Source organism: Astatotilapia calliptera, unplaced genomic scaffold, assembly GCF_900246225.1.
Source record: "Astatotilapia calliptera unplaced genomic scaffold, fAstCal1.2 U_scaffold_197, whole genome shotgun sequence".
Taxonomy (NCBI): Eukaryota; Metazoa; Chordata; class Actinopteri; order Cichliformes; family Cichlidae; genus Astatotilapia; species Astatotilapia calliptera.
The window spans coordinates 1-12,779 of NW_020535726.1; the positions used below are offsets into that span (position 1 = coordinate 1).

A 12,779-nucleotide genomic window follows, 5' to 3' on the forward strand; every position below is an offset into this window, starting at 1 on the left:
CAACTGGAAAATTCACTGTGAAACTCTCAACTCTTCATTGCACCTTAAAGTCTGTCTGACACTGAAATCCAAAGCAAAATGTGCGTTTGCTTTACAGACAGCAGTCCAACACAAACATACACACATCATCCAAAACACAGTCCAACATCCAAATCTCCTCCACTGCCAGCATGAATGATGGGAAAGAGAAGGAGGAACACTCTGACATTCAGGGTTAGAATGAGTTTCATCAAGCAGACTGTGAAGATCAAAGCTGCATTAGAAAGCTTACATGAATGAATGAGTGGACAGAAGTGGACAGAGATCATCTGAAGCACTTCAAAGGCTTTAAATCAGCACATTTCTCTTTATTCTTTATCAACTCTGTTAGTTTCTCTCAGTTTTCTGTGGAATGAAGCTAACAGCAGGCTAATAAGATGCTGACCAATAGGTTTCTATTAAAGGTTGTAATTTGTATATGAAAAAGTGCTTTGGCTCAGCAGGGATCAGCTTACAGGTAGAATACAGCTGCTGGATGGGATTAGCATGTCATAGCTATCTACCAAACTGCTAACTGGGGGATTTCAGGCCATCTATGGATCATTTTTGCTAACTGTTTATTCAGCTTAGGCTCACAGGGCTGCAGCCTGTGCCCTAGCTGTCATAGGGCAAGAGGCGTGGTCCACCTGCACAGGTGAGCAGTCCATCACAGGGCCAACAGAGAGCGACAGAGAAGCACTCCCTCACATCCACACCTACAGCCAATGTAGAAGCACCAATGAACCTAAGCAGCATTTCATTGGACTGTGGGAGAACATCCAACCTCCACAGAAAGGCCCAGCTGACCAACAAGCTTCAACCTACAACCTTCTTGCTCTAAGGCACTAGTGCTAACCACTTTTGCCCATTTCAGCCCAAATCCTGCATCTTCCTGTTTCTGACTCCAGGCCAGCTCCACTAACACTTTCTCATCAGACACTGCCACCTAGTGGAGGAAGTCTTAGTTCCATTTGAAGCTTCAGATTACAGTTAGTTCCTTTACAAAGAGGTGGAGGTGGTGGGGCCACAGCACCATCATCACTGAGTGCCATAGGACACTTAACCTTTGTTTCCATATGCTGGGAACTTCCTGTTGTTCCAAGGAGGACTGGAAAATGTGTGAAAATCTCCCAGTCAGTTCCTCACAGCACACTTCAATCATTTCCCTCCCACAGCATCAGGACCAGGGCTTTTTCTCTCTTTGGTCCCACTAAGAGATTTCCACACAAACACCTCATCAGTGGGACTCTCAGAGCTACCAGCCCTTTGCTACAATCACAAAGCTCTTCATTGAAATCAATGATATCAAAGCTGGAATCAAATGAGTCCAAGTCTTCTGCTGATTCAGCATCACATTCATCTTTGCTCCTTGTTCTGCATCCCCACCATGGACTTCATTCCTTTCCAAGCCAGCCTTGAGTGTCCTTTATTCAGCTCATCCTCTGCTTTACTTTTACACCTGATTTTAGCTGCTTTATCTCTCTTTCAACAGGTTTCTGTGCCTCAATCTTTTTCTTCTCTCCCTCATAACAAGACAGCTTCTTCTGCCTGAGAACATGTTGGAGTGATTTACTAATCCAGGGCTGCTTATTGGGGAAAATACTTCCTGTTTCCAAAGTAATCCCCATTTTTCCCAGAAAGAAATGTCAGTAGAAATCGATGATCTAAGTGAGAACATGAGCCTTTAAAAAGTCCCAGTGGGTGCAGTCAAAGCAGTCCCTCAGTCCCAGTATAGAGTCTTTGGTCCAGACTGGAACAACTGTGTGCCCAGTTTGAGCTCTCTTCAGTGCTGTGACCTGACAGACCCAGAGGGGCCATCACATCACATTTAGAAGCTCCCCTGATGGAGCCACAACACATGTCCAATACTTAGTCTGTCTTGTTGGACCAACTGGAAGAAATGATTCAAGGACTTAGTCACAGAACAGAGATTCAAATCTCCAAAATCCAACTGGCTGCATCAGGACATATAGTCTGAAACTCTGCACAGTTTCCTGTTTGAAGCTGCTTCCTGTTGGCTTCAGCTGTTTGGAGTTTCCATTTTCTAAACTTCTACATTCTGAACCTTCTTCAGCTCTGAACAGATGATGAAACACTGAATGATTTCAAGCACTTTGTCTAATAAACTTACATCTTTCATTCTTTATACAGATTGTGGGGCTGTGGTTTGTCAGAGATCAGCTGTGATTATCTGGCAGCAGCACTGAAGTCCAACCCCTCCCATCTGAGAGTGCTGGACCTGAGCTACAACGACAACCTGAAGGATCCAGATGTGAAGCAGCTGTCTGATCTTCAGAAGAGTCCAGACTACAGACTGGAGACTCTGGGGTAAGTAGAGTGATGGAGTGAGTGGGTGGTGCTGTCAGCAGTACTGTACTAAACACAGTCAGTATGAAACAAAGATCCAGTGTTTCCTGTAAAGCTGCAGCTTCTCAGTGAAGCTGTGAGAGGAGAACGGTGACAGGCTTCAGGATTGGACACAAACACTTCCTGTTTCTCACCTTTATGGTCACCATAGTAACGGCTGACACGCTCTGATCAAACACTGTCAACAGCCAATCAGCTCTCTGAACAAAGCAGCACGCAGACCAATGACTGCATTGATTTCCAAGTTTAAAGCAGTGAAGAACACAGTCTGTAGGTGAGGAAGAATTTAGTGAGAGCAGATGTTTGGATGGAATTCCTCCAGTTAACAGCTGGAACCGTCCATCTGGATTGTTGGGCTTGTTGTTGGGGTTCCTACAGAGCTCAGAGTGGACACACCAAGGTTCTTCTAATGAATGAAAGTCCAAACTCAAACTAGGAGGGAAAAACATTTTCAGCAACTTCAATAAAAATCCAAAGATTAGAAAAAGTGAAGCAACAATGAGTCCTAGTACAGTCCCAGCACTGACGTCCCTGCTGCTCTTTATACTGGATGTGCTGCATCACTGACTGACAGCTGATGAAGAGTCTCTGGAAACACTCGTTTATCTCCTCTGCTCTTCCTCCTTCTCTCTGCAGGTGGAGGTGATGATGGTAAACAGGACGGTGTGTGTGCTGAGAGAGGAGCAGCTGTGTCCTGATGATCCAGAGAGGTTGAAGCAGCAGCAGCTTGTGTGTAGAGACGCTCTGACTGGGCCATGTTACTGGGAGGTGGAGAGGAGAGCTTCATCCAGCAGTGACTGACAGAGGAATGAAGTGCAGATGACTGTCAGTGCTGCAGAGTGAACTGCTCTGAGAACAGCTCCACTGTCAGACACAATGTAGAGTCCAGCATCAGCCCTGTGTGTCCCTCTGGATCTGACAGAGGATCATCAGTGTATCTGGACTGCTCTGCTGCTGCTCTGTCCTTCTACAGTCTCTGCACAGTCTCTGTCTCACTCTGGAAAGATTTTACAACTTGTTGTAATTACAGAACGTTAATATAATATTCAAACATGTGATCTTCTCTTTATTTCTGAATCTTTACCAAATAAAGAAAAACCAAACTAACAAACAGAAGCTGTCGTGTCCTTTTTCACCACATCTGTGAATCTTTTCTGTGTTTTTCCTCTTTTCCTCCTTCCTGCAGCTCCATCTTCATCATTCTGTGTCCAGTATATGTGAACACGTCCAAAGCATCTGAGCCTCATGTTACCCGTTTGTGTGAGTTACGCCTGTCGTTGTGTTGTGGTGTATAAATAAGGGGCAGGAGACAGCGCTGGATCTCTGAGTTCTTTACTCTCAATTTCTGCAACATCTGCAATATCTAGAAATGCAAACCTGTGAGCTGTGTGTGTTGTGCGTCTGCTCGGCCACCTCTCCTCCGGCCATGCTGGAAGCAGCTGTGCGTTTGACAGTTTTATCGACTCGACAATAATCGAACAAATTAAATGTTCAAAAATATCAACTTAAGCACTTCAAAGTCAACAAAAAGCTTAAAACAATGAAATAATATTTCACTGACAAAACAACAGCTCATAAGAACGATACACAAAATAATACAGAAACAAACAAATAAAAGTTATTAACCAGGATCCATGTTTTTGTCACAAACACTGAATCAGCTGATTCACTCTTTATGTTTCTGAGTTTGTTTTGTGATTATAGTTCTGGTTTCTGTTTCTGTGTCTTCACTGTGTCCCACGTCTCCTTACTTTGGACTGTCTGTCCTGTCACTGAAGGTGTCTGCCCAACAAGGACGTGGTGCTGAATGCATCCAGACCCCTGCTGACTGTCTTTGCAGCTTCGGTCAAACGTACAGTGTCCACTGTGACCCTGAGAGCAGGACACAGCCAGAGGTGAGTCAGCAGTTACAAACTAAATGCTGCTGACATGAATCAAACTGCTGGATAACCCACTGCTCATGAAAATGGCACCTTTCTGTTGCTTTTTGAGATTACTGAGAATATTTGAATTGTGACTCAGATGGCAGATCCAGGCTCTCAGCCTCCAGCTGAAACTTCCAGTCCTCCCCCAGCCAGAAGCTCTGATGCTGGGCTGAGAGACTTTGATCCTTCCCTGGATCCAGAAATCCAGGAGGGAGAAGGAGAACAGGACCTCCTTCCTGATCTGGAGAGGCCTGAGGGAAAGAAAGATGGAGCAGACAGAGCTTTGAACAAATCCAAACCTCCTGAGCTTCACCTCCACAAAGGTGCAGACACTGATGCACAGATTCACATGTGACACCTGCAGCGTCCAGCTTGTGCCGCTGACATTATCTCCACTCTGATACAAGCCTCATTCACTCGCTCACACACGTTCATACAATCACCTTTTCCTCACAGTCACACACATGAATGTAATGAGGGGAACTCGGGTTCACTGTCATTCCTCAGGATACTTTGATATGCAGACTGGAGGCTCTGTGGATGAAACACCGACTGTCTGAAGCACTCTGAAGTGTTCATGATGGACTTCATCCTGATTAACACTACAATACTTGTTAGAGGCCTTTTATATGTAATAATATTCTTTTCCATTAAAGCTCTGAACATTCTCACTCTTTCTTGACCAGGTGTGACAGGTGAAGGACACCGGCGAATAGGAGGACAGAAGCTGAGAGCCATTAGTCACATGACTTCAGCTGCTGCTGCCTCACCAACCACTGGCCCCTCGGTGAGTCTAGAGTTACAGCAGTGACCACAGGAAGTGCACACGTGTGATCTAAAGCTACATGTGGGCCTGTGACCATCAGTCTTCTCACTGTGGTAGACGGGTTTGTGAGTCCCTGTGATGCTGGGAGTGTCCAGGACAGTCGCTCCTGATCGGGTCTCTCATGGAAAGCTGGTCCCAGGAATTCCTGGAAAATTCCTCCACAAAAGAGAACTGGGAACATAAGTGCAGAGTGACAGAGGTGCTCAGCAACCCTGCTGTTATATGGGAATAGAACCAGAATAGTCGGCAACCACTTGAGTTAAGTTAGCCAAAGAGATGCGACTCAGACTGACTTCATCATGTTGGCAACGTGTCTGCATTGATAAACTCCAGTTATTGACAAATCAGAGAATAATTCCAGTCGTTCAGAGACAGATTGTGATTGTTTGGAGGATGTAATCGTTTCCCTTCAGGGAGCGTGTTGGACGCTCAGTGTCCGGGTGATTAGCTGATGCAACTACTTAGAATCAGTTTGTGAATATGAAGAAAATCAGTGCAGTCACTGGACAAACTCTGATTCTTCCTAGTTTCACTCTTGTTTCAGTCCAGTGTGACTGAGGTGGTAAAAAATGATCTGACTTTTAGCCACACAGCTGTCTGCTAGAGAAAAAGCCTTTGTGCACAACTTTCTTAAAGGCAAACGGCACCATGTTCACTGCAGCTGCAGCAAACGCAGCAAAGAGTGAAAGTTGGACTGAGAATGTTGTGACTGTTTCATGAGAAAGAGCAGGAAAACAAGCATCACACACCCAGACACAGTGCTGGGATTAGAATTAGACTTTAGAGCCAAATGTAGGACAAAAGCTTTAATATGAAAGAGGAAAACCCAACAACAGCCAGAGCATGAAGCTCAAATCTATACCAATCACCAAGAAAGCTGACAGGCCTGTGACACGTCAGAGACGCCGTTCAAATCATAAAGAAGTTGGTTTATTGACAAAATGTAAAAAACCAAAAGAATCAAGTCAACCTTCAGTTTCGAGCGAGTAGACCAATCAGGCACAGCAGCAGCTCTAGAATAAGCAACAATTTGATGTATTACAAACAACCTTTCATATACACACATACATATGGCTCATATGCTGTTTAAAAAGGGCTCAAAGACCCAACAGATTACACAAAGTACAAAAATACTTTCATTCAGACAACAGTCAGCTGTGCACGAGACAGAGAGCCGACTACAGTTAGTAACATGGACTCACTTTGTTTCAGACACGACACAAAGTAACACAAAGCCACAAAGAGCAGAAACATCAAAAAGGAGGCAGAGCAGCAGCAACTCTCCATGAGCTGTGAGGCTAACAGCCACCCACACTTCCTGTGATGCATAATGAAAACAACATTAACCTGAAGGATGATAACAACAGAAAGAAGTCTAAGCTAACGTTACACAGCGCTCACACAGCGCTGACTGTACAGGCCTCACACAGCTACGACCTGCATCCACAACACCTGATTCTACTGAACACAAACAAGTTAATGATATATGAGCAATCCAGGGAAGGCTTCCAGGAAGGTGAGGATCCAAAGACAGCTCTACAACAGCATCAGTCAGCAACAATGTTACTAATCACTGACTCTTTCATCCTTTTATACTCAATCAAAAAGTGCTGTGTTCACATTTGTTTCTGCTGAAATCCAGAGACTGAAAATGCGTCTTTTTAAAGTTTGAATAAACTGACTGAACTTCTCACGAGTCCAACCGTGAGGAACACTTCCCCCCATGACACATCACAGGACAACGTCTCAGTGGAGGGGGGACAGTAGCTCAGTTTAGGCAGTCACACTCAGAATCGATGCCTCCAGTCAGGGTCAAACGTGGTCCTCAGAAACCTGCAGATGTTTGGGCCAAGCTCTCACTGGTCTCTGCGTCTGTAGACTGAGCTGATGTTTCTCCAGGTGTCTGGTAAAAGGACGATGCTGCTGTCCAATGAGGCGAGGAGAGAAGTAGCCAAACAGGCGAGAGCCGTGAAGGAGGAACGGCGGGCAGCTCTGGATGCCCGACATAAATACCTGATGAGCAGGCTGGCCGACGCCGGCAGCCTGGAGGAGGCGGCGGTGGAAGACGCCATCGTCTCTGATGACAGAGTAAGTTCAGAGACGTGATCCTTCCTCAGAGTTGAACCTTTGAGTCATTAATGTCTGATTCTTCCAGTTCAGTCTGATCCATGAATTCTTTGCTGCAAACGGATCCAAGAAGCTGATTTTCTTCTATCAGGATGTCAAACAGGTAACTTTGATCACATTTCAATGACTGACACATGAAGGTCTAACCGCTCTTCATAATCTGCTGTCCTGTTTGTTGCAGCGTACTTTGTATTCATATCTTTTAATATCTGCCTTTCTCCCAGAGTCTGTCCTCCCGTCAGTCTTCCTTTGTGGACGCATCAAACTCAGCTGTGGCTCAGAGGAAACTCTTCCTCACTACGGGGAACTCTGAGGTTGGCTTCAGCTTTTTATGTTTAGTTCATGTGAGAATCACAGAAAAATGCTGATATGAGTGGAAGCTTCTGCTGGGAAATTGGCAAAGAGCAGATTATTGAACAGCGAGGCAGACAGTTCATTTCAGTGATGCCAGTTTATTAGAAACGAGGACTGTGGGGCTGCTGGAAGTCAGGACGGCCGTTCTCTGGATAAACCTGACAGCTGAGGTGGAGAGCAGGATTTATCCACAGACGGCTTCTTCCAAGCAAATGTCCTGAACACACCTGAGCTGAGGGTTACACAGTGTGTCCTGTGTGATCTCTGCTTTATGGTGGTTGAATCTCACAAATGTGACCATCAGACCTGACGACTTATTTGTGATGTTTTCATTAAAAATATCCTGGGTGAGGTGTTTGGGGCCTGTCCCATGAGGAGGAGTCTCCAGGGCAGACCCAGGACACACTAGAGAGGTTATATCTCTCAGCAGGCCTGGGAATGCCTCAGTATTGTCCTGGATATGCTGGAGGAAGTGGTTGTTTAGGGAGGTCTGGGATTCTCTGCTTAGACTGCTGCACCTGTGACCCGGGACCAGATAAACAGGAAATGGATGTTTGAAATTCAAAGAAATCCTCTTTTAATAATGAGGAAAAAAGACAGCAGGAGATCCATCGCAACTAACAAAACACTTCAAACACATCAATGCATCAACTTTAATCAACTTCATTTGGTTCAAATGAAGGAATCTAACAAAGCACTCACTAAAATGAAACACCAGTTAGTTTCCCGAGCTCAACAGGTCGAACACCTGAGTTTGGTTTGCGGTGCAGTTTTTATTTCTTCTAGATAACTTGGGTTATTTGCACAGGAAGGTTTTTTAAATGTATTTCTTAAGTACGATCTTATATGGGGGTTGATTTTATAGCATAACAGAATAATGTAATAACTCTAATAGAGTATAAAACATTTGCAGAATGAAGTACAAGGTGAAGAAAAGTCAGAACGTCCCTGTTTGAAAATACAGTCTCAGAAGGTCAGAGATGGACAAATTCAGCTACAGAAACATGTGGCCATTTTTTTAAAGCCATAGAGCATATTACAGACGACACAAAGAGCAAACACTGTAAACTTCTAACCACAGACCTCACACAGCTCACACACGTCAGAGTGAAGCTGTCATTTCCTGAAGCTTCCACACAAGAGAACTGGCAACAAGGTGGAGTCCTCATGGATCACTAGCAGAGAAATGTGGGTGGGTGCCAGACCACATGGACTCGACTCACTTTATTTCATACAAAGGAGCAGACTAATGCTGTCATCCTTAAAGACTAACTAGAAACAAGCAGTGCGCTCGCATCGACTCGACTTGTTTTGCAAGTTTGAAGTGAGATGGTACTTTGGAGTCAGCCTCCCGAGATGATGGCTGGCTGGTTTTTGAAAAACATCTCATATTTATACAATGAGCAGCAGACTTTCCTGACTTGCAGAGGTCAACGTCCTCCTCAGTCATGCGCCATGAGTGGCACAGATACTATTCATCAAATAACTAACATGGCCTTGATTGTTACTCCAGAGACTTATCTGCGATGTAGCTTTATAGCATTTTCATTAGCAATCGTATGATTTGTGTTACAATGACCTTTGTGGACGGGCCCGGACCCCCAGGCCTCGTCCGTGACGCCGACGGTGAGCGCAACGTTTTTGTTTTCTTGCGCTTAAAATAACCTGATCAGCGTTCTGCGGACGGTTTGTTTACATTTCTCACATCTGTGATTGTTCACACGGGTTGGACACGAGCAGAGAGGGCTTTCAAGATGAAAAAGCCAACGTGAAACTTTAACGGACGACAAAGTTTTTCAATCAAATCTCCGTCACACCCTTCCTTGACCTCATCACGTTATCCACCTTAGTCAAGGAACAGTGGTTCGGGAAAATATGCATTTGTTTTTTGGACCAGTTTAAAACGTATCTCAACTAGTGATGTGCGGATCGATACTGAAATATCGATTCCTCCGATACCCGTCATTGTGTCCGGCCCCTTGGCGTGCACACTCACAACAATGGCTGAGCGTAAACAGAGTCATGTGCAGACGTATTTTACCTCCACGAACAGCTGAGACGTGGTTTGCCATACATGTGGCAAGAATGTGAGGTGTTGTGGTAACACCGCTGACCTGGTCAAACACCTCAGAGTGAATCATATCACAGAATATGACGAGCGTATGTTGAGGCGAACTGAAGAGGAGGAGAGGGAGAGGTGCTGCCAGGGCGAGACAGACGTCTCTCACGGAGTCCTTTAATGCTGCAGGCAGGCAACAAATAGCCACAACTTCAGGTTTTTCATTTCTATATGATAATTCTGCATCATTAAGTGATAAGAACAAGTAATCTGATGTCCTGTGATCATTACGACGCTATAATTTGAGATAAAATAAAAGATAGAGTAAAAAAATAAGTTTTTGTACAGAGTATCGTATCAGATCAGTGTCGTCGATACCACCCTGAATTTTACTTGGTATCGGATCAGAAAGGAAATCAGTGGAAATCAAATCCTGCTTCTACAGGTGTCCAGTTCATTCACTCTGACCCCTCCAGATAAGCGTTGCCAGTTCTCACTGTGCTGTAGATCACATTTTCTTGTGTTTGGGGTTATAACGGTTACTTTTGAGGTCTGTGTTATAAAGCAAGTTAATCCTGAATTTAACTGGAGAAGACAAATTCCCACTGCGTGGTGTAGTGCACAGCCAGGCATTCTTTACATTAGTTCGTTTGACAAAACCAAAAAGCCGAAAGTATTTACTTGGAGTTTGGTTTGATGAAATAAGTGCCAGAATCAGTGAATACAAATGATTCCAATGACATGAAAACTGGTGGAAGGACAAATCCCTCAAGAAAAGCACGACTAGCACATTAAGTTTGTTTGTAATCATCATCATCTCTAACACCATGTGCACAACAGTGATTTTGTTACAGAACACTAAGATAGTAAAATCTGGGAAATGATGATATTTCTTTCCAAAACTTCCTGTCTGGAAGACATTAAAGCTGCTGTGCCACCTGCAGCTTCTTTCAATCTATGTTATGTGAATATATCTTTTTTTTTGGGTTTGAACATCCATTCAAACTCACTCTCTGCCTAGCAAGTCTCATTCCCTCATTTCCTTGGGGTCCAGCTTCACATACGTGGCACTGAGCCTTTTCCTTTGTCACCTCTTTCTGCTACATGCCTAGCCTCCCAGTTTCTTGGTCTATTTTCTTCATTTCGCTAACTACACTTCTTTTTCTTTGTAAATCTCTTCCTTCAAATACTTTCAAAATCACTTTTCTTTTTTCCCTTTCTTCTGTGCAGAGAAGACGTCAAACCCCTTCTTGGCAGTTTATCTCAATAAAGCTGTACTATCCCAGCCATCTGGTAAGTCTTCCCTACTACCCAGAGCCTGTTTATACTCCTGCATGTCTCTGCCTTCACTCACTTCCTCTTCTTGATGTCCAAACTCATCCTTCAAACTACCATTTGATGCTGCATAGCTGCATTCTCCCTGACACCTCCTTGTCTCCTGTCTTTTTGATTTCACCTTCTGCATAATATTTAGTTGCCCTGTGTGCAGCTTCCTCCACTTTCATATATTTCTACAAGTTCCTCCCTGTTCTTGAAGTATGTGTGCACCACGGCCATTTCCACTTGGAAAATCTGCCCCACATCTGTCTTTCTAGATTTCTCTCCTAAACACCACACCTACCCAACACCTCATAACCTCTGTTCCCTTCACCTAAATGTCCATTGAAGTCTGTGTCAATCACCACTGTAGTATGTGGTCTCTTGCACACAAAATGTGTCTACCCTCCACCTCCATAATATGAGTCCGCCAGCCCTCCCATTGCCAGTCAGAGTCCATAACAAGTCAAAAACATAAACAGCTCGAACGTATTATTTATTTAAAAGAGAGAGAGAGAGAGAGAGAGAGAGAGAGAGAGAGAGAGAGAGAGAGAGAGCTCAGTTGTCCTTGCTCTAGCATCAAGAGTCAGTGACTGGCTGTTCACTGCAGGCTCAGCAGTCCAATGGCCGATCAGCAACAAAACAAATAAAAAAATAAGACACGTTTTTGATTATGACAACAAACCACATCCAAAAAAATATGACAGCAACACTTTAAGTTTTGTGTGCATTCATCATGTGCAACTCTGCAGAAAGTCTCATGTCAAGGATGTGTGGACAGGGGGGCTATTAAAAAGTTCCAGTATACAGAATAGAAAACCATCAAATGAATGAAATAAAATCTGTTGTCACAGTGGTTTTTGAAGGAACAATTACTTCACAGATGGACAGCCTCATTATATTTTAGTTAAATCTGATGATACACACTTCACGTCACCCTAGTTACATGTTTTTATTTGCCATGTGTATGTTATCCAAGGGAGGAAGAAAATGAAAAAGAAAACTTTTGATGTGTCCAGACATTTCTTCACATCAGCTGCCAGCAACCAGTTTCAGCATGTACAACTGTTGCAGTAAGTGTGCTCATGCAGACCAACTATGCTGGTCCACTGTTCTTAATGGTGCTGCATGTTGAGAAAGAAGTGAAACAAATGTTTTGTTTAACAAGTCCACTAGTGTTAGAATAACTTGGCATTTCCAATCTGTTTCTGCTGTAGTTCAATGAAAGGTTTCAGTTACTTAAGTTTGAGAAAAAACCAAAAAAACAAATTGCGTTTACAATTGTAGTTTCATCTTGTTATAAGATATTTGAAATAAAAACAAACAAAAAACATGAACAAACAAACCACAAACAAACAAACCACAAAGAAACAAACCACAAACAAACAAACCACAAACAAACAAACCACAAACAAACAAACCACTACATTTTCAGAAATATTTCTGCAGTCTGATTTACAAGTATAAACTTTCTGACCAAAACGCCACAATTTCATCCCTCAAACAAGTTGTCAACTGTGTCAACGACCAATGAGGACATCACTGCTACACTTGATGATACTCACACCTTGAAAAAGTGCAAAGGTTTCCCAACAGGACTTCGACGGTTGGTCTTCTTGATCAAGCTATAATCTGTTCTCATCAAAACCACCATAAAACCAGTTTGACAGGATGATGCTGATAAATCCCTCTAGACCTTTTTGTGACAGTATTAAAAGCTTGCTGGAAATTCTCTGTACTCATATTTGTGCTCAGTATCTGTAGGAGCCATTTTTGTGTGGGTACC

General features: G+C 43.6%; 1 protein-coding gene across 2 annotated transcripts; it reads left to right on the plus strand.

Annotated features, from left to right (window-relative positions):
• The first annotated feature begins 3,308 nt into the window (after nt 1–3,308).
• LOC113017724 (uncharacterized) lies at nt 3,309–12,329 on the plus strand. Of its 2 annotated transcripts, none has more exons than XM_026160835.1 (7): nt 3,309–4,633; nt 4,997–5,097; nt 7,036–7,224; nt 7,292–7,366; nt 7,488–7,577; nt 10,907–10,969; nt 11,973–12,329. In XM_026160835.1, exons 1-7 carry the CDS (start codon nt 4,408–4,410, stop codon nt 11,985–11,987), a joined length of 759 nt encoding a protein of 252 aa, XP_026016620.1. In that variant the 5' UTR covers nt 3,309–4,407; the 3' UTR covers nt 11,988–12,329. The 2 variants fall into 2 exon arrangements, with proteins under 2 accessions (XP_026016620.1, XP_026016619.1); XM_026160834.1 differs by lacking the exon at nt 11,973–12,329 and having other exon boundaries at nt 3,309–4,280; nt 4,408–4,633; nt 10,907–11,498.
• The last annotated feature ends 450 nt before the right edge of the window (nt 12,330–12,779 follow it).